Source organism: Melozone crissalis, unplaced genomic scaffold (assembly GCF_028551555.1).
Source record: "Melozone crissalis strain CALT ecotype California unplaced genomic scaffold, PUWL_Pcris_2 ptg000042l_1, whole genome shotgun sequence".
Classification (NCBI taxonomy): domain Eukaryota; kingdom Metazoa; phylum Chordata; class Aves; order Passeriformes; family Passerellidae; genus Melozone; species Melozone crissalis.
Window position 1 is genome coordinate 14,132,121 of NW_026535820.1, and position 21,752 is coordinate 14,153,872.

General features: G+C 35.1%; 1 protein-coding gene across 1 annotated transcript in view; it reads left to right on the forward strand.

Moving 5' to 3' along the window:
• Positions 1 to 21,443, forward strand: part of B4GALT6 (beta-1,4-galactosyltransferase 6) — a 30,200-nt gene extending 8,757 nt beyond the window's left edge. The window contains exons 2-9 of the mRNA XM_054284624.1: positions 6,832 to 6,948; positions 7,305 to 7,418; positions 11,597 to 11,721; positions 12,221 to 12,337; positions 13,166 to 13,353; positions 15,526 to 15,648; positions 16,488 to 16,589; positions 17,847 to 21,443. Coding sequence (XP_054140599.1) covers positions 6,832 to 6,948; positions 7,305 to 7,418; positions 11,597 to 11,721; positions 12,221 to 12,337; positions 13,166 to 13,353; positions 15,526 to 15,648; positions 16,488 to 16,589; positions 17,847 to 17,994 — 1,034 coding nt within the window. The 3' untranslated portion in view covers positions 17,995 to 21,443. The remainder of the gene's footprint in view (positions 1 to 6,831; positions 6,949 to 7,304; positions 7,419 to 11,596; positions 11,722 to 12,220; positions 12,338 to 13,165; positions 13,354 to 15,525; positions 15,649 to 16,487; positions 16,590 to 17,846) is intronic.
• The last annotated feature ends 309 nt before the right edge of the window (positions 21,444 to 21,752 follow it).

Sequence of the window (21,752 nt, forward strand, 5' to 3'; positions counted from 1 at the left end):
TTCAGCATTTTTTTTCCCGGGAAGATCAGTAAATAACGTTGCTATAACTGCTCTGATGATAGATCATTTTTTTTTTAAAGGGGCATGCTAACTTTTTGTTAATTGCTTTGAAAATATTCTTGACATAGTGCTTTTTCCAATGTGGTTGGGTTTGTTTGGCCTTGGTTTTCTGGTTTTGCTTTGGTAGAATGAAAGCTGCATTTGAAAATCAAGTTTGTGGCCTCCAAGTTTGTCCATTTTTGTTTGGTATTTAAAAATAATTTTTGGTAATAATTAGTACTCTTCTGTGTTTTTAAAGTCATCACATTTCTAACTTCCTAGTCCTGTTCAGAATGTCAGTCATTGACCCAGTTTCAAACTCACTTGTCCTGTTGTATATATTTTACTACATTGGTTGCTTCAAAGTGCATGGCATATTTTTTTGGCTTTGCTTTGGTGTACGAGTACAGCATGATAACTTACTAAGTTTCTATATAAAAATGAGTCTTGTGCTTTTCCTGTGAAATTGTGGGATGATAAACTAAATGCAGTATTGTGAGAAGTGCTTTGATTTTTTGGTGTACTGCTTGGAAGGAGCTTGATTCCCTAATGGAGAGTGATCTGTGAATGATTTAATTTTCTTTAAAAAAAGGGGTAAATAGTCTTCAAGTGAATACCTAAATAACAAAAAGCCACCTGATATAAAACATTGAGCCATTTTTACATTTTTTTATACTTTTAAAATTAATGCATTGCCCTCCCCAACAGTCTAGCAGATAAAACTATTAATAACTAGTGAGCTATAAAAATTTAAGAGAAAAAATGATTCATCTGATACTTTTAATATGTCCTCTGAAATACAGGATGATCCCTTTAATGCTGTAATGTACATTATTAGAATGATTTTTAAATAATGCCCTCAAACTAGGACTTTTGGTTATTGACATGGGGCTGTGTGTTCATGATTGCTGATGCAGATCTGGACCAATTGATAGGAAAACTTCATCTGAATTAGTTATGAGCTCTGAGCTGACACTTGCAGTTGCTTGAGATGGAACACTGAGTATAGTATTGATTCCAAGGTGTACTATGTGTGTGTATTGTCTTATATTCCTCACTGCACTTTCCATCTGATTAACATGTAAACTGTGCGACAGCCTGGATTCTATGTCTCTGGAGTCAAAAATTCTCTTTCTTACTTATTATGAACCATTTGCAGTGAAATAAGAAGAATATGAATAAAATTGCTTCTAGGTGTTACATTGTTAGATGTTTTCTATGGTTACATGTGAAATTTTGCCTTCCTGGTTTGTGCTTTGCCTGGCACTGTGACAGCGATGGTTAGTACAAATGCAGAAAGACAAAAGTAGGTGAAAAATCACAGATTAGTTGAGGTTGGAAGGGATCTCTGGAGAATATCTAGTCCAACCTCCCTACTCAAGAAGTACCACTTGGAACCAATTGCTCAGGCCCTTGTCCAGAAGGCTTTAGAATATTTCTGAGGATATTCTCCACAACCACTGTGAGCAATTTGTGCCAGTGCTCTGTCCCACTCACAGTATAGAAGTGTTTCCTGGTGTTCAGGTGGAACATCCTGTGTTTCAGTTTGTGCCCACTGCCTCTGGTTCTGTCCCTGAGCACCACTGAAAAGTGGCTGGCTCTGTCCCTTTTTGCACCTTCCCTTCACAGACATTGTGTACACATACACCTGCCCTTTGTACACATTAATGTGACCCCTGAACTTTCTCTTTGGGGATCAACAATCCCTGCTCTCTCAACCTTTCCTGATAGAAGCGATGCTTCAGTCCCTTTGTCTTCTTCAATGGCCTGTTGTTGGATGCTCTCCAGGATGTCCATGTTCTTCTCTATTCTACTGTGGAGCTCAGAACTGGACACCACAAGAGGTGTGGCTTGAACAGTGCTGAGTGAAGGCTGTGAATAATCACCTTGACCTGCTAGCAGCATTTTTCCTATTGCATCCCAGGATGCTGTAGGCCTTCTTTGCAGCACATTGCTGGCTCGTGTTCCACTTGATGTCCACCAGGACCTCCAAAGCCTCTTCTGTCAAGCTGCTTTCCAGTTGGATGCCCCTAAGCATACTGTAGTATCTGGGGTTGTTCCTCCCCAGATGCAGAAATTTGCACTGTTCCTTGTGAACTGCATGAAGTCCACGTCAGCACATTTCTCCAGCCTGCTGAGGTACCTCTGGATGGCAGCATGGCCCTTTGTCATACCAGCTACTTACCCCCCTTTTGTGTCTTAAATAAACTTTGTGAGGTTCTGTTCTGCCTGTCATCCAGATTATTAATGAAGGTGTTAAACAGGAATGAACCTGGTATTGACCCCTGGGCTACATCACTGGTCACTGACCTCACCCTTTGGGCTTGGTCAGTCAGCTTTTGATCCAGCTCACCATTTGCTTAGCCAGCCTGTACATCAACAGTTTGTCTATGAGAGTCTTATGGGATACAGTGTGAAAGGCTTAGTGAAGTCCTGGTAGACAATGCCCCCTGCTCTTTCCTTATCTGTTTTTATCTGTCTTTCATCAGAGAAGGTTCCCAGTTGGTTGACTGTTTCTGATGATTTTCTTGTCATTTATGTACTTGAAGAATGGTTTCCAGGATTAGCTGCTCCATCACCTTCCCTGGGATCAAGCTGAGGCTGATCAGCCTGTATTTCTCTGGGTCTTCCTTCTTGAAGATAGGAGTGACATTTGCTTTCCTGTAGTCCTCAGGCACTTCTTCCACTCATCATGATCGATCAAAGATGGTCAGGAGTGGCTGTGCAATGACATCTGCCATCTCCCTGAGCACTTGGTATACCCTATAAGGGCCCACGGACTTAACCTGTGTCCTGTTTGCTTAACTCTTCCACTAAGGGCAAGAGTACAACTTCCTTGCTCCACACTGGTCTCAGGGAGTTGCCCTTTCTGACGACTGGTATTGTTAATAAAAATTGAGAAAAGGTGACATTGAGTATTGCAGACTTATCTGTGTGTCTTTCTCACGGAGCAATGTATTCACTGAATTTTCTTCTTATCACTTTTGTACTTATGGAAATGCTTCTTGCTGTCTTTGACATCCCTGGCCAGACTCAGTTCCATCTGGGCTTTAGGTTTCCTAAATGCATCTTTGGATGCTCAAGTATTTTTTCTGTATTCCTCCTGCATTCTCTGTGATGGCTTCTTCCCACTCAATTATTTTTCTGTTTGGGTTTTTTCACAGGAGGTCCTTGTTCATCCATGCAGGCCTCCTGGCATTTTACCTGTTTTCATAGCTGTTGACATGGATCTCTTGTAAGCTTGAAGGAATATCCCTGAATATTACCCAGCTTTCTTGCCCCTATCTTCACTTGAGGGCTTTATCCCATGGGACTCCACCACTCAGATAATTGAAGAGGCCAAAGTCTGCTCTCTTAAGTCCTGAGTTGTGATCTTTCTTTTGCTTCTTCCTGCCCCATGGATCCTGAGTTCCACCATGTCATGATCTCTGCAGCCAAGGCTGCCTTTGATCTTCATATCCCAATGAATCTCTCCTCCTTGGTAAGTATGAGGTTCTGCAGATCACTTCCCCTCACTGACTCGGGTGCTTGTGGCAGGAAGTTGCCATCAGGGCACACCAGGAACCTTTTGGAGTTTTATCTGGCTGCCTTCTGCTGTCAGTCATCCCCCACCTCACTGGAAGAAAAGCCTCATTTCTCTGTTGCTGTTTTGGCCTCTGGGGGTTGAATACTTTGTTGCTGTTGCTGCTGTCTGGTGTGGCACCTGAGCTGCACTCTTTGTCACAGCTCTTTGCCAACAAACCTGTACCAGCAGATGAGATTTCTTTTTAGGAATAAATTAATATATTTGATTTTTTCCTGATGTTTTAGCTTCTGATGTAATTAATTGGCTGTTCAAGCATCTGCTGCTACCTAAGCAGCTGCTGAATGATGGTGGAATGAACTGAGGAGATCTGAACTCCTTGTAACTGTGATTGTGCTGGAGAGCCCAGAAGGTAAAAGACAGCCCAGAAAGGACAATGTTTCATTCCTGATGAATTCCTGTTGTATTTGTGTAAAGTTGGATAGTGAGTTGACAAGCAGCTCAGCAAGAAAGAGGAAGTAGACTACCAGAATTACTTGATAAAAACATGGCAAGGTTGGATCTTCCTGGCAGCAAGAGCAGCTCTTGCATACTTAAGCCAAGGTGGCAGCAGGCTTTACCTGGTTGGGTTTTTTCAATTGTCTTTTCATGATGTCTATTTTGAGACAAATGCTTTTTCTAACTTTCACAAAGGTCTTGTGTGTTTGTTCAAATTTTCTCCTCTGTGTCAGAAGGGATAAGTACTTCACTAAAGGGAACATGTAGGTGCTCTTGCAGAAGATCTTGTTTTTCCAAGGTTTATGTCTACATTATCTGGACTGCAATAACATTTCCCATAAAAATTGAGAACATTTATTTGGCCTCTTAGTTTTGTTGTGGACTTGTTTGAAAGTTCTTACTCTCCATTCTTTACTGTATCAGGTTCCTAAGACTTTTGCCCTTTTTATTGTTTCCTCCATTTCACTCCAGGGGAGTGAGCAAGCAACTTAGTGGAGACTTAGTTGTTAGTCACATCAACCTACCACACCTGGTTTATGTGAATTATCCTTCTATAAACCTGCTGAAAGCTCTATAAACCTTCTGCAGAGTTAAAAATTCAAATGACTTTAGCTTTTGGTATCACATTAAAAAGAAGAATAAAAGCACACAGTGTTCCAGAGATTAGCTCTGAAATCAGTATTTACTAATGGATTTATATTTAAAAACCCACTTTATTTTAGTGTTGGAATAGGAAGATATTGAAGAGAAGAGCTGTACCTATGGGAGAAAAAAGCTTATTTGGGGGAAAAGATGATACCAATTTAAAATATATTAAAGTTTGAAGAAATAAATTTCTTGTTATTTAAGAATTTTTGGTCCTATTTGAAAGGCAAATATATACATGATTTTACTTTCAGGAAAAAACCTTGAATTTTGAAATTATTTGTTTGAAGGTAAATAATTGTTCTTGGAGGAACAGATCAAAATGCCTGTATTTTGATTCCAAAAGGAGGAGGTTTCTTGAGTAGGTAACTTCATATATGAATTAATGAATTGTACAGATTCCTTGAAATGCTTTGTAGAGACACGCCAAAAATCCCAGTATCTGAATGGAAAACTACAAATGGAATGAAACAATTTGAACCACAGTGTGGTACTTTCCATGAATTGGGTTAAAATTTTGAGAAGTTTTTGTGTAAATTTTGTGAAAAGAAATCTGAATGTTATCTGTTGTCTTGAATCCTGGTAAGAATCGTTCTTCTGGGATTTCCTACCTGTTGTCAGGCTAAGGATGTAGCTTTTTTGTTTTATTTTGCTTCTGTTTGGGTGGCCACAAAGTGTTGAGATAACTTCAGGATTGTAGCAGCTGTAAACATGTTTACACTCATGTAAACTCTTGTTAACACATGCAGTTAGTCATGCTGGCCAAGGGTTTGAGAAGTACATGCCATTCATGGCACCTGGCATGTTCAGAACCTCTTTTTAGCTGTCAATATTCCTTGTTTTAATAAGGAGTTCTTTGAAAGCCAGGACAGCCTTCCCCATTCATTCATTTAATAGTAGAACATTATTGCAGGACTCTGAAATACAATTCCTTGAAAGATTAAGCTGTTTTTTTATCTCTGTGGGTGTTGGTAGTATTGTTTGCTAATATTGTGGAATTAATCACTGTGTTTTCCTCTGGAAATGCCCCCAGTCCCTCATACACAGCTCTCTTTGGCTCTGGGCTCTCTGTGTTGGGCTATAATAAGTTGTTGGTTGATCTGGAGTTACTTGTGGCATGCCACTGGTGCTGGGCCATCTGATGGAGTTCCTGAGATAATTCTCTAACTTTTCTTTAGTCTTTTTACTTATTTTTCATCCCTGGTATGTTGGTTCTTGCCCTCAAAGATGCAGAGCATTTTTTTGTTGTTAGGGTGGTTGCTAGTTACAGGGAGCCAAATATTCCCCAGAGAACTGGGTGCTCAATGTAGGTGAAGTGACAGATGATCCCTTTGACCATTTGTCCTTCCCTTTGCAATATTTCTTTAGCTCTTTGAGTCCTGAGTAGGCATTTGCTCACTCAGATATAAATGCAGCTTCATTTCTACCTTACTAACTTCTGTTGAATACAAAGAAATGTCTTGAGATCGTATTTGGGGCTTTGGGTGCAAGATTGAGACAGAGGAATATTTCATGCTGTTGTTGTTACTGAGTCACTTAATTACTCAGAATGTTGATTTACTCACTCTTGATGCCTATAATAAATATTTCATGTATAATTATAAAACATTAATACTTTGAGATTGGCAGAGATTTGTAACAGTTGTATAACAAAGCAGCTGTTTGGACTGAATGAATAAACAGTACATTTTGACTGGAAGTTGTGTTAAGTAGCGAGTAAAAAAGGAACCATTATATGGGTCTAAAAGATTTTCTGGACTTTTTTTGTCCTATATTTAAATTATTTTTTGTAGATCTATATATGAGATGTGTATCTACATATGAAAATGTTTTATTGGTAAATTAAATTTTCTTGTCACTCTCAGTTGCTTTTTGTTAGTTAAAGAGAAATGAAAGTGTCATATAAAATGTGTATTGATAATCTGTAGTTTTTGGGTTTGAATAGAGCCATTCTTTTCTATTGTTGTTGTTAGTTTTCACTCTGTGGACCTTCATCTCAAAAAATTATTGTTCGTCATGGATTCAGACGCAGTAAAAAATGTTAAACACATTGTAGATGTATGTTGGAATAATTTGGAAATACAATATTTTAATACAAATTCAAAATTGCTTTTTTGTTTTATCAGCAAACACATATCTCTTTATGGTGCAAGCTCGTGGTATAATGTTGAGAGAAAATGTAAAAACAATAGGACACATGATAAGACTGTACACTAACAAAAATACTACACTGAATGGCACAGGTAAGAATATTTTTAATGTATTTTTTAAAAGACCTCTTTTTTCAATTTTTAAAAAAAGCCAATCCTTAATGACATAGCTTGATTATGAAAACTTAGACCCAAATCCTTCTTCTCTGAAATTGGAGTCAAGGTCAAATAGTTACTATTTATCAGTTCACTTCAGTAGGAAATATTTTTATTAGCTATAAGAAAGATACTTGTATTTAATTATTATTCCTCTAGAGTAATAAAATGCTTTTAAAATCATGCTGCTGGGAATTTGTTAGCTAAAAATTAATGCTCTCACCTGCATGATGATGAGTTACAATTTCAGTGGGTAACATAGGTTTTTACAGAAATCAATTCTTCTTTTTAAGATTATCCTGAAGGAAGCAATTCTAGTGACTGTGTTGCTCAAACAACAATGTATCTTCCAGAGAACTTCACCTACTCTCCTTATCAGCCTTGTCCAGAGAAACTGCCTTACATGAGTAAGTTTTAAAGTGACCTGAAAGTTTATCTAGTAAATGAAACTTTTTTTTTAAACAAAACACAGTTTTTTTAATACAAAATATAATTGTAAGGAGTCTAAGTATATAACAGAAATTAATGAATAAAATACATCTGATAATGCACAATGATGCTTAGCAGAAGTTTACCTGTAACTAATGTGTTACTGAAGTTTTGGTCTCTTTTTTAATCATCTTTACTAATTTGAAATCAAATAATTGAACTACTGATTTGTAAGAGAGAAAATGTCACATAATTTCTGAAGTTATTTGTAATGCATTCCAGAATTCTAACCTCTTGTCTTTTAGACACCTGGCCTAATCTGTGGGCTGTCATTCAGCATGAGCAATTTATTAGATATCTAATATAGCAGTTCAGATCCATATCATACCAAAAAAGGTTACTGGCAGCTGAACTGAAATCTGATCAATTTTTCTTCAAAGATTTTATTAGGATAATCTAGATTCCATTATAATATTTTTTTAATCTCAACTGAGTTTATCTGTTGAAGAAAACACAAACAGTGCATGTTACCTGTGTTTCTTCTCAATAATGTCAGACTCTAAGCTTTGTTTTATATTTTAAATATACAGACATGGAGCCAAAAGTATGGATCAGTTGCTGTTATGAAACTAAATCATATAGAAAACTGTCTTAAGCCAGGTAGTAATTAGCCCCATGGCATGATAATACCCTTATTTCAACCTCTTTTCCTCCAGACATAGGGTTTGACTTTCAAAATCACCTTTTTGGATATTATTGAACATCTAAACAAATAAAACCGAATTATTTCAATAGCAAATTTTTAGCTACTTTTGGAAACATAAAAATTTCAGCAAATGGCAAATCTGGATAATCAGAGAAACAAGATGTGATGTTTCTGCTGATTGAAAAATGTATATAATTAGTATTCTTTATGTCACTTTCAGGGTATCTGGCAGTTGGAATTCTGTCAGATTAGTTCAAAACTAAGTCATTCTACTAGTAATATTCTACTAGTAATTTCTCTATAGATCTCCTTGTTACTGCTCTGCTTTTACCATATTTTTATTTTGTTGGTGGTTTTTTTGTTAGTAATTGCTCTGTACTTCTTCTATCCTGTTTAATTTAATAGAGAAATAATAATTTTAATAGAAAATAATTCACCGAATAAGTTGCTTTTCAATCAAGGGATATGTGTTTCCCTTTTTGGTTTTCATGTATGACTTTTTAATCATCATCTCTCTTTCTAATTATAATCTAAATAAAGCATCTCAGAAGGTCTTTTAATTTAATGAAATGTTGTAGGAAGTGTGAGATAGCCAGGCAAGAAAAAGTGTTGAATCATGTATACTTTGACATGTTTAATTAGTCTAAGGTTATTACAGAAGTATATCTTCTCTTCTTTGCATCAGCTTGTCAAGTTTATATCAGGAAAGGAGCATGGTAAAATCATATTTGATTTTAGTACATAAGTACATAGGCTCTTAAAATAGGAACAGCTATTGCCTTTGTTGTGCGACTCAGTAGAACAGGTTATAACCCATTGGTTGGGCAGTGCTGCTGTAATTTGTAAGCAAAACACCATTTTTTGATATAGAGCAGTGCAAGAATCTGATTGTCTGTTCCTTTAGAGACAAACTGATAATCCCAACCTTTCTAGACTGCATAGTTTCTAAAGCTCTTGTAATTCTTGAATTCTTTGCACTGTAGACTGTCCTTAATTTGATTTCTTTCTAAAGCATCATAGCTGGCTTCAATCCTGGTTATAAAACAAATTAGTTTTTGGAAAACTTAGGTTTTTTTCCCACACAGCAGCAGTTAATACATTCCAGGATGAGATTTTCTGGTTTTGTACAATTACATTTTGTTGGCTCATATTAATGTGCAATCCATTATAAACTGTAAAACTACCTGGCAGCATAGCCAGATTTTGCTTGTTTTGTTTTGCATGCTTCATTTTTCCTTCAGTAAGAAACCATCCTTTATTACTTTAAATTAATTTTACTTTATTGGTTTCTGTGTCTACATCATTTGTTGAATTAGTTTTTCCCTGATTTTCTTCTTCAAAATGTTTTTTACTTTCTCAGCTTTCTTATTTTGTGGGTTGTATAAATATGTTTTATTGCAGCCTGCTAGACACGGATGGAACTAGTGATTAATAAGTGCAGTTATTTACGGAGATGCTTTCTCCTGTCCCCCACCAGTGACAGGGGAAAAAATGCTGATTTCTATTCACTCATCTCCTGTGTGCTTTTGATAGTACCAATACTGCAGGTTTTACTATAGCTTCTTTTTAAACACTCTGGATGGAATTTCATCATGCCCCATGGAGTTAAAACCACCCTTATCTAAAGGCTTTATCTAAATACTGTCCTACCATTTGATGTTTCTTTCTAATTTAAACTCTGTAGTCATCTGATCACATCTGAACTTTTCTCAGAATACTGAGGTATCTGAATCACATCATGTGCTACTTCCTTCCCTTTCTGGTATAGTAATTGACCTTTATTTATCTTTATTTTCCTTTTAGATTCTGTATTTGAACTGAAAGACTCTTGTTGCTTTTCTGTTTTTTGCTGGTTGAAATTGATTTTTTAAATTTAGTTTTTAATTTTTAGAAATTTATTTTGTACATGTTCATATACTAGTCCTTTGTTGATTGACATTGATTCAATGTTTCATAAGATTTTTTTGGGGGTTATTGAAGAATTTCAGATGCAACCATTGTGATAATCTAAGCTTATTTTTAAAAAATTATTTTTAATTATTTTAAAATTTTAATTTCAATCTCTGTAGGACTGGCTTGTTCTAGTGTCTATCTATACAGGTTTTTAGCAACTGCTAGGTTTCCTTTTTTCCTAAAATAATTAAATTAGTATGGGTTTCTTTAAATCTTCTCTTGAAATAGCTCCATAGCGTACTGCTGTTGATTTTTTTCACCTATGATTTTACATTAAAAAGGTTGCCTTCTTCATTTGCAAGTAGTACTATATTTAATCATATCCCAAACTAAAAGAGCTCTTGCAGTATCTTCTGCCTTCTTCTGAAAATGATAGTTATTCCTAGTATGTTCCAAAAATTTCAATATTTTCAAAAGATTTACATAATTAGTCAATTTGTTGACACAAATGATCTATTTGGCACAAATAGCATCTTTTGTGTATGGACACAAGGGAGAAAATGGGAGTGATTTTTGGACTGACTTTAAACCATCCCTCACCAAAGCACTCAACTTTGTAGACAAAAATAAGAATAATATTTTATGGTGTTTGCCAGAAAGTTCTTGCAAGATTTTTATGTGATGATTTAGAGTGTAGTAGTTGCTGAAGATAAACTTGAACTTCTGGCTAATGAGTATTACATTAGTCTTCTCCACAGATTTCCTTGCTTCTTTCCATTGCTTTCGAGGGTATTTACTATGAATCATTATTTCCAGTTTTGAACTTTTTACACATGCATAAGCTAATGACTGCCAACTTTCAGCTGTCAACTGATGTTAATATTTTCTCATAGTAGGTACTAACTTGATTTTTTTCAAATCATATTTGGGTCTTAATTCACTAACTTACTGAATTTCACTTTCATGCCTTTTGCAAATGCTTTTCTCATTGGGGTCATTAGTTCTACCAATGGTAATTCTCAAATCCAGCCCTTTGCTATGAATTGCTTTGAAGCAAATAGTGGTGAATTAGTGGATGAAGACTCTACATGAAATGTGCATATCATCTAAAATTTAAATTGAGGAAGTTTGTTGAGTATAGTGATGATACATTTTCCTTTAATGTGGAAGTGGAGCAGGAAGGCACACAGAATTTGAGTAAAGGTTCACTAGTGCAGGTGATGTAGAATTGTTAAAAGTGGTACTTGAAATGAAAGGCAACCCAAATTTTCTGCAAGAGATGCAGAATTCAAATTACTTTGCTTGTTCTATGTCCTTTGAAATTAGTATTTTCTTTATAGGTTTCATGGAAGGAATATCTGTTTTTGGAAACACTAGAACTTCGTTCTGTAAGAATGAAAGATTAGGAGGACAGTATAAATTGTTTCTTTTTTTCTGTAGGTAGTATAACTACAAATTTCTGTTGCCATTTGTCTATGATATTCCTTGTAGTGTTAAGTCAATTTTCTTAATTGAAATTAATATATAAGTTTGTTTTTTTTTTTTTCCTCTCTTTAGGAGGCCTTATTGATGTCAATATGAGTGAAATTAGTTTTGATGAAATTCAGCGACTGTTTTCAAAAGATTTAGACATTAAACCAGGAGGACACTGGAAACCAAGTGACTGTAAGCCACGGTGGAAGGTTAGATGCTGATTTTCTGTTTTGGTTCATTTTTTCTTGTTGGTATATAAGAATAAATTACCATTGCATTACTCAGTCTTTGATGCTATATATGTAGTATCTTATAGTATTTGTTGTATATCTTGAGCCCTCTGTGCTCAGGAAGAAACTTCAGCTAGGAGAAAAATTTGAAATGGATCATCAAGAACTTTTAAGGGTTCATTAGCTGTAGTTACCAAACATTTCATCATATGGATGCAAATATGTCCTATGTGTCTGTTGCTTGAAGTATAACTAGAAGTAAGTGAACATAAAAGGAAAATCTTATTTACGTTTTATTCAAATTTTTTTTCTTAATTATTTGAGCAAATTTTCAGCACACTTTCCTGGGGGAACCAACATGTAAAACACTGAGCCAATTTAAATGTAAAAGTTGAAAAGCCATAGAAAACTTGATCTGTATTGAAAAATTAAAGTTTTATAATGCTGTTATAATAGCTTTTTTCTTCTTTTTCTGAAGGTGGCTATCCTTATTCCTTTTCGGAATCGTCACGAGCATCTTCCAATTTTTTTCCGTCATCTGATACCAATGTTGCAGAAGCAGCGGCTGGAATTTGCCTTCTATGTTGTTGAGCAGGTAAGAGCATCTACTTGAAAAGTGACTTTCAAGATTCCTTACTAAAAGGGGTTTGTGATTCTTACCAAGGTTTGGATAAATCCAGAATTTAAATATTGTTGCTCTACTTTTCTACTCTTTTAAATGGAAAAATAAAGCTCTATTTCCATTCCTCATCTTGAGCAGTGGCCGGATACACAATGCTTTTCTTCAAATATAGGCTAGATAAGGTAATATAGAGGTAATAAGATGGTCTCTTAGAATCTATTGGAGTTGTAAGTTTTCAAGGCAAAAAATTAGGTCGGCAGCAGTGTTCCTCAGGGCTCAGTTCCAGGGCCTTACATTCACTGGATGCAGGAGCTGAATGCACCATCAGCAAGTTCCTGATAATATCCAGCTGGGAGGTTGTGGTTGACTTTTAAAGGATGAGATGCCTTGCAGAGGGTTCTAGATAAATTGGAGCACTGGGCATTGATTAATGGGATGAAATTTAATAAGTCAAAATGCTGGACTCTGCACCTAGGGTGGAGTAAAGCCAGGCACGAGTGTAAACTGGGAGTGGAGTGAGTGCCTGGAGAGCAGCCCTGCCCAAAGGGATCTAGGGGTGCTGTTTGGCAGCAGGAACCAGGCTCACTCCTGGCTCACAGGACTCAGCAATGTGTGCATTGGCAGCCAGGAGGGCAAACCCCATCCTTGGGTGCAGCCAACCTAGTATGGGCTGCCGGTCAAAAGAGGCATCATTGTCAATTTTTGTTTTTTGTGTGTGTGTTAGAGTATGTTTTTCTCATAGTATGGAATTTTTTGTCTCCTCTTGATTTTTACAATATCTCCTTTGTTTTCTGTGTGAAGACAGGTACACAACCTTTTAATCGTGCAATGCTCTTTAATGTTGGCTTCAAAGAGGCTATGAAGGATGCTGTCTGGGACTGCATAATATTCCATGATGTGGATCACTTACCTGAAAATGACAGAAATTACTATGGATGTGGAGAAATGCCGCGCCATTTTGCAGCAAAGCTGGACAAGTACATGTACATGTAAGTAAATTGTTTTATTCACATTATTTCTTAAATACTCAGAAATATTTAGAAGTTTTGACACTATATATATATACAGTAGGTGAAAACAACAAAGCAACCTCCTACTATGCTACTTATAGGAATGAATAATTAATAAAAGAAAGATTTAAATTTAGTTTCTACATTTGATGTGTTACTGATTAGAAGATAATATTTATGATTTTCAATGTTCAGCTTGTTGCAATGATGTTGGTCTCAAAAAAATGGCTTTGTATGTCAAGGGGGAAAATCTTACCTAACTTACTAGAAATTATTTCGGGCTACATAAACACTTCTGCTGGCTGTTACCAAAGAAAAGCAGAAAATCTGCAGCAAAATATCACAGGAATAGTGTCTTTATTTTCTGATAAATGTATATTTTATTTCTGTTTCATACTGCTTTTTAAACTGAAGATTTCCTCACTGCTATACCATTTTGTATGTTGTCTCTCAGTCTCGATTGACATTGGGTGAATGTAGTGGGACCTGCACTTTTCTTACCTCTTTCTCTTCTGTCAGTTTACATTAATGATGTGCTGCTTGCTTCTTAACACTCTGCTATCTCATGACATTCTTGGAATCACTTCACAGGAAGCTGTAGCTTATTGCTTGCTACATGTATGTATTTGCTATCCAGGACTCTATTTGTGAAATTAATCTACTTGACAACCTGGTCAATTAACAGATGAAAAACAATGCCTTGAAACCATGGCTCTGTGTCTGGACTTCAGATTGCCAACCAATCAGCAGTTTAATGTTTAAAGATTTCATGTGTACTTAAAAATAAATAAATAAGCACCTATGAATAAATAAGAGATTTCTTCTATCTTTGTCTGTACTTATAAAACACTTAATTCATTTATATAATGTCTACATAGGTAAATATTTACAAAATTGATACATTTTCTATAAAGAAAACTAGATTTATAAAATAAGAAATAACCTCAAAAAGTCCCATTAACTGTCATATTCCAGTTGGTTTTGGTTTTGGTTGGTGGTCTGGTTTTGGGTTGGCAATGTTTTATTTGTTGGTTATTTTTGAGGTATATATGTGGGTTTTTTGAGAGGCAGGAGGGGGTTAAAACACCTGCTCTTTCAGTAACATGTTGAAAGGCAAATATAATTGCAATCTTCTCCACATGCTATTAAGATTTGTTGAATCCTGTGTTTCCACAGAGATCTGAAATTACATGATTATCTATTTCTATTTTCTTTCCTCTTGCATTCTGGAGTTATTCAGTGTGGCAATTGTGTCCTAAGCAATGGTAAATCTTTTTGTAAATGGTCTTAACTCCTTGAAGGTTCCAGATTTGGAAGTGTCTCCGAGAGACTTTTGTTTCATGAAATTGCGTGCTGCTTCTGAAAGAAAGCTACTTTACTGTAGCAACTTCTGGGTTAAGGATGCAAGTTAATATTGATGGAAGTAAATATAGATACTTAAATGTTTTAATTGTTTTTTAGATTTGACAGTGTTTGGAGGACTGGAAATCACATTGTCTGGGACATAGTGTGTTTTATGGATAGGTTGTTCATGTTGGCCAACTGCTTATTGCTTAATTATATGTGTTAGCAAATACTGACAGGAAAGCCGGTAGATCCTTTTGATTCGAAAGTTTATCTTTTAAAAACTGGAAAATTATTTTTTTAAATCAGCATGCCATTCACTGTTTAATATGTACTGTTAAACTGTTTTTCTTAAGTTTTAACAGTTCTGTAGAATATAGTCATAAATTAAAATTATTTAATTGATGCCTTACTGATTTGTAATTTTTCAGTAGATTAAAGAGGGGTTTTTCAGTTGAATAGTGTCAACATAAATAGTTTGAGGGCTTCACTTAACTCTTCAAGTATGGGTCTAAATCAGCCATCTGAAATTCCCAGTATACTTTTGTTTCATATGTGTGATACTAATTGCAGCTACAGTTTAGGAGCACCTTTTATGCAAATCAGACAATACTGCAAACCTTTTGCTCAGCTTGCTGTATGCTACTTAATGCTGGCAATCCATGAACCAGTTTCCCTTGGTGAATACATTCAGCCTCTGGTCATGTCTTTAGCTTGGGGCTCTTGCTTTTTGGAAAGGTATTGTTCAAAGAGAGGCCTACCTATCAAAGTTCAGCTAATAATATAGAATTTGTCTTTTGTTTCCAGCCTTCCATACAATGAGTTCTTTGGTGGTGTAAGTGGCCTCACAGTGGAACAATTCAAGAAGATCAATGGTTTTCCAAATGCTTTTTGGGGATGGGGTGGAGAAGATGATGATCTTTGGAACAGGTGAGCTTTGAGCGCTTAGGTCTTTCTGTACCATCCAACCTTTGAGACCAATTAGGTGCTTTTTGTTCTGTCACTTGTTATATTTTTGTAATTTGTTTTAAATGGACAAATTCTACAGAGTTTGCTTCAGAAATATCAGAATATACCATTTGAAGGAATAAGTATGATGTTCTTTTTCCTTGGCCTAGGGACAACTAGCAGATTTTTAAAAGCTAGATCTTGTAACAACAGATATAACAACAGCTAACCATACTAAGCACATTGCATCACTCTTACTGCTAGCATTATGAAATACCATCCACAGACATGTAGTGTAAGCATGAGCTTCATGTCTTAGGGGCAGTGCTTGAGAGAGAGGTTAATTTGTGAGTATATTGATAATCCCAGAGTGGACAACAGACAACCCTGCTCATGGCATTGCCAACTGCTCACAGTGAATGAGTCTAAACTGTTCTAACAGAGCTGTTGAAAGTGTCTGCATCAGTTTTTCAGAGAAAGAATTTTATAGATAAAGAGGTTTTTTTAGAGTTTTATATATGAAGCGATATCTTTTAAAGACAAGTTTGTTTTTTACTTTTTTAGTATGCTAAACATGCTATTTTCATGTTTTTATGCTGGAACAAGCAGGAAATGTTAAATATGAAATTATTATTATTTTGCACTTTGTTTTGCCAGCTTTTTTAGTTGTTGGGTTTGGTGTGTTGCAGGTTTTTTTAGGAAGGGAATATCGGTGAACATAAAGACTTAGCTTTAAAATATTTGATGTGCATTTTCCACTTTAACTTGCATGACAAGTTGTAAGAAGATGTTTTTACAAACGTTTATGTGTTATACTGCAGGGTTCACTATGCTGGATACAATGTAACAAGACCAGAAGGTGATTTAGGGAAGTACAAATCCATTCCTCATCATCACAGAGGAGAAGTCCAGTTTTTAGGACGGTAAGAAAAACAGAAATAATCTAATACTACAGCTAAAGATGTAAAATTTTTTTTTTGCATCCACACATATGAATAAGCAGCCAGTTCTTATCAGTGTTATTTCCTCTTTGGTGCTAAAATTTGTATTTTCTTAAATACGTTATGTTTGCTGTTCAGATATTTTTTTTATTTAACTATGAGAGAGACTAAATTTGCATGTCAGAAGATATTATCACCATAACCTTTGATCCATAATGTTGTTGTTCCATAATAGTTTGGGCATTAGTGCTGGCAGAGCTCCATTAGTTGGCTATTTTGGATATTTTGCAAAAGGAAGCAGTGCCACTAGGGCAAAGGACTCCTGCATGAAAAATGACTTTTAAAGTCCTCAAGGATTGGTTTCTTCCCTCATATTTCATTATTTTTTTGAGATATCGGTCTTCTCATTTCCTGCATACGTTGATTTAAACCTTTTCTTTTGGGGTTCCTTTCTTTTGCTACAAAGATACAAAACACTTAAACTGACCAGCAGGTTCAGACTGCCCTGGAATGGAATAGAAACCAGAATGCAACAGATGAATTACACATAAAATTTAGAAGGTGAAACACAAAATAAAGGGTTTATGATAAGTGTTTTCAGGCAACTAGAAATACTGTTCAATTCTGTCATCTTTTTCTGAGAGCATATTTTTTCTCTTTTATTCATAGTTTTGAATTATGAATAAAATTATAGGCATGCACAGTAGAGATGAGTAAATCAGTTATAGGACATGAAAATGTGTATATGGATATCGGGGGGAGGAGAACTTTTTTTTCAATCACCTCAGATTTAGATGTTTGCAAATGCAGGAGTATCAAGAGTGAAATGAAAATAATTTCAGACATTTAAATGTATAATGAAAAATAGTGAAGATTCCTAAATCTTCCCTGAACTCCTTAGTTGAATTTTATAGCAAAAAAACATGAAGAAATTGAATAATCTTTAAAAATCTGTTTCGTTAGGAACCATGAGAAGCTTATGTATTGAATGCTTCCTTTGTTATTTAGTCCTAATGTTAACTTGTATATGTGACCATAAAATCTAATTGCATTAAAATCTTTAAAAGCTTGTTTTTAAACCTAAGGTAGGTTATTTGGCAATTTCAAGGGTCTGAAAAATAGTCTCAGAATTTAAGGTATACTTGAAAATTAAATGACTGTCACAGTATCATGTCTAGCATCAACTGAATTGTTTCTTGCAAATTTTTCTCATTTTTCTTCTTCCAACTCCTTCTGCAGATACAAACTTCTGAGGTATTCCAGAGAACGTCAGTATATTGATGGGCTGAACAATTTAGTATATACTCCTAAAATACTTGTCAGTAGATTGTATAAAAATATAACTGTTAATCTCCTACCAGAACTTGCTCCTGTTAGAGACTATTGATGGAAGTGGGATGGCAAGAATCCTACCAGAATAAACTTTTAACACTGGAAGCTACTGATAAACACTGTAAAACAAAACAAAACCAACAAACAACAGCTTAGAATTAGAGTTTTTTGGCCAACTGATGATGCATATTTGGGATGAGAAGCGATTGTATGTACTGTATGTTTTGGTCTGAAAGAAGAGCCAGCAGCTACCACTCAGATGTTTACAGCATGAGACTACTGTTCAAGCCTTCATTCTTCACACTCTCTATCTTAACTACTCAACTATATAAACTGCAGAAACAGACTTGTAGCTTCTCTGGAAGTAAGGACAGAGGCCTCTTCCAGGAATTTTTTATACTAAACTGCCCCTCCTCATATTTAAATGAATGCTTTTGTTTCTTTTTAAAATGTGTTTTGTAAATATGTGATGTAAATTAATGTGTGTACATTGCTTTTCAATTGTTCGATATTTTATGCTTCAGTATGTATTTCAGTGTGTTCTTGTTTGAATTCTATAGGAATGTTTTTATTAGCATGAAAGAACAAGTGTAAAATGTAAGTATGCTTATAAAAAGGTTATACCTTATGTGAAATGAAGGAAATATTAATTGTTGGCCAGCTATGACTGTAAACTGTTATACTAGTTTTGAGCTCTAGGCCTTCTGCATATCTATTTAGAAAAATCAAATTCTTATATGAACCTGCTAGAAAGAAAGCTTTTGATTTTATTTATTGCCAGCAAAATTGTATGCTACCCTGCCTGCCATCTGAATAGTATTTATATGCATATTGCATGTGTATTACAGAAAATCTTGCAGTTGTTGCATATTATGATCTACAGGAATTCTTAACTGTATCCAAGTGTGCCACTAGTGTCAATGTCAGGGATTTTAATGCCTAAAGCGATGTGTCTGGGTGCGTACAGTATTTTGGTATTGTTCTTTTTTTTTGGTTTTTTTTTTTGGTTTTTTTTAATTCTAGTAAACAGCACTTTTATTCCTCCAAAATCAGAAGAGCCAAAAATGTGTCTTCATTGGAAGAATATTAAAGTTAGATTTTTAAGAGAATAATAAAACATAATTCTGATAGTCGAAATGCTTGCAGTGTGGGATTCTCAGAAGCATGGTGTTGGTTGTGCTGTTCTGCTGATGAGGATGGTGATGACATAAGTGGAACAGAAAGCAGGCCAATCTCAAGTGCTTTTTAAAATTCCACTCATAATATATTATTAAATATAGCTATTTAAGGGCCTATTCTGGTAGAGTGCTGAGTGCTTCTATGATGCACTGAGGATCCTCAAGTCGATGACTGCCAATGAGATTGAGGTTGCACAGTCCCGCTAAGGATTGGTCCTGTCTGTTTCTCTATTTTTGTGGTGTTAAATGTATGAGTAACTAACCTCTTTCCTTACCTTCTTATTTTCTCTTTGTTTGTAATGTTATGCTACCTAAAAGTATCCCACTGCTAAGCATTATTATCTTTGCTAATATTTTTTTACATCCCTTGTTAATACAAAGGAAAAGGACCAGGTCATTTATTTTCTATGTTAATACAAATATAGTGACCAAGATATACTAAACTGTTTTGTTTGTCACGGTTACTCAGCTCTTTAGGAACCAAAGACTGACTTCTGCTCCCATAAAGAATGGAAAGCAGTATATATAATAAGGATTGTTTATCCATAGCGTGTTCTGTAAGAGTGTTGACAAAAAATCCTAACTTTAAGTCATTATTATATGTTGGTTTCTTAAATTGCTGCCACAGATGGTGTGGTGCTTTTTATATTTTAAGTTTGTTTGCCATAAGCACCTTTTATTTCTTTGGCATCCCAGCAGCAAATTTTGCCCTTAGCCATCCTTCAGTAACGTTATGAGCTTAGCTGTAAGCATCCCAAATATTTAGTAGAAATATTATTATTTAATTTAGTAGTTGAGAACAATTGTAAGAGATATTTTATACCATACAGGAATTACCTTAATATCTACCAGTTAATCTAATATTCTTTAGGAATGATGTAATACAATGAAAATAACTAAAAGCATAAAGTGAAGAAAACATCCTTCAAAAGCATGCTTAAGAGGTTTGCTCACCTCCTGATAGTTTTTTCTATAACTGGGTGTATAGAACATTCTGAACCATATGGAGAAAGCTGAGATAATACACTGTATGAAAAAATTATATCTTCAAAATAATATTAGTCTTATTTCATAGCAGACTAATACAGTTCTTTAAGAGCAGTTGAATAAATTTTTAAATCCCTCATGCAATTTTGAAGTGATTTCTGGTTTTCAGTACAGGTGTACCTACAATTTCACATCTACAGTTATGAAATATCCTTTGGTATTGTAGGTCTGTACTGTTTTCTGAAGAATGCTTTTGTTCCCATTTCTTAGGTATTCTGTGAAATTTATGTGCAATTTAAAAAAATCTAATGCATATACATGTATATATACTTACATATATGCATACTATATTACATATATGCTGTGGCTGAACTAATATAACTTTTCAGCTTTAAGTGATTGATCATGTATGGTCCTAGAAAAATGTGAATTAAACCAGTATGTGAATGGATTGTGACATAAAGCTGAGTTCTTAAAAATTTTGCATTTTGGTGCCCCAAAATGATGGATGTTAAATTATGAATTGTTGACAAACACTCTTCTCTAAAAACCTTTTATCACTTTGTTGAGAAGTTTTAGAAGTTGCCATCTTAAATTACATCAAAATAGTGTTTGTATACTACCTGTCTGAACTCAGTACTCCTCTGTAGTGAATTTTAACATAGACAGTGCCTTCAAACAAAATAAATACAATGCAGAACTAAGAGTTGTGCACATTCCTTTTGATAATTTCATGGTTCTTGTAAAATGTAGAGAGAAGCCAATCACCTTGGCTTTTGAATTGCTGACAAGGCAAATAAGGGATGTGTTCAAGGAGTGAACATGGAGGGAGAAGAAGGAGGAAGTGTTTTACAAGATTCTGAAGGTCTTGCAAATTAGCAAGTAAAAACATTACAGAACTATTAAAAGTAGAATCTGGTTAATATGCTAAGATACTCTCAAGCCCATTTTCTATATTTCAAATTTAAGTAGGAGAATAAAATATAAAGTCCATTTTGCAAAGAGGCAGTGTGTTGAAAAGCAAGTGCAAAATGTCCTTTCTCTTGGATCTTGCCACTCTATTTTTCTATTGTTATGTTTACTAATTGTTGTAGTGGGTTACTAATGAGCCAGCTGTTTAAAAAAAATAAAAGGATCCATTGCATATCTGCAAGCGGAAGTGTACTTAAGATTATTTTATTTGTAGAGGTATGTAAGATAGGCTCAATGAAAAAATGCACTGAAACAAATGCTGGGAATTTCCTGTGTACTATCATAGTTTTGGGTTTTTTTGTTGTTCATGAAAATGTTTGTACTTTTTTATCATTGTCTTTTATGAAATATAATGTTCTAAAGATTGTGTTGGTTTGTTTTTTCTGAGATTCTGTGGAAAAGATATTATCTTTGTGTTTTGTTTCTAGACAAAATGCTAGTTTTTCTAGTGCTCAGTACCCCAAAGTAACAGCAAAAAGAATGGACAGACCTGTCCAAATTCATCAGGTTAGGCTGTGACGGGATCAGGCCCTAGGCAGGCAGGGCGTTTTCCCTTTCTTTGTATTTACAGGCTTTCAGCTTTGGGTTTTACTAGTCTAGTGACTCAACGTTCTTGCATACTTTTCCAAGACAGGGTTGTTCATCTGTTGAATCCCTTAATGGTTCTACCCTATAT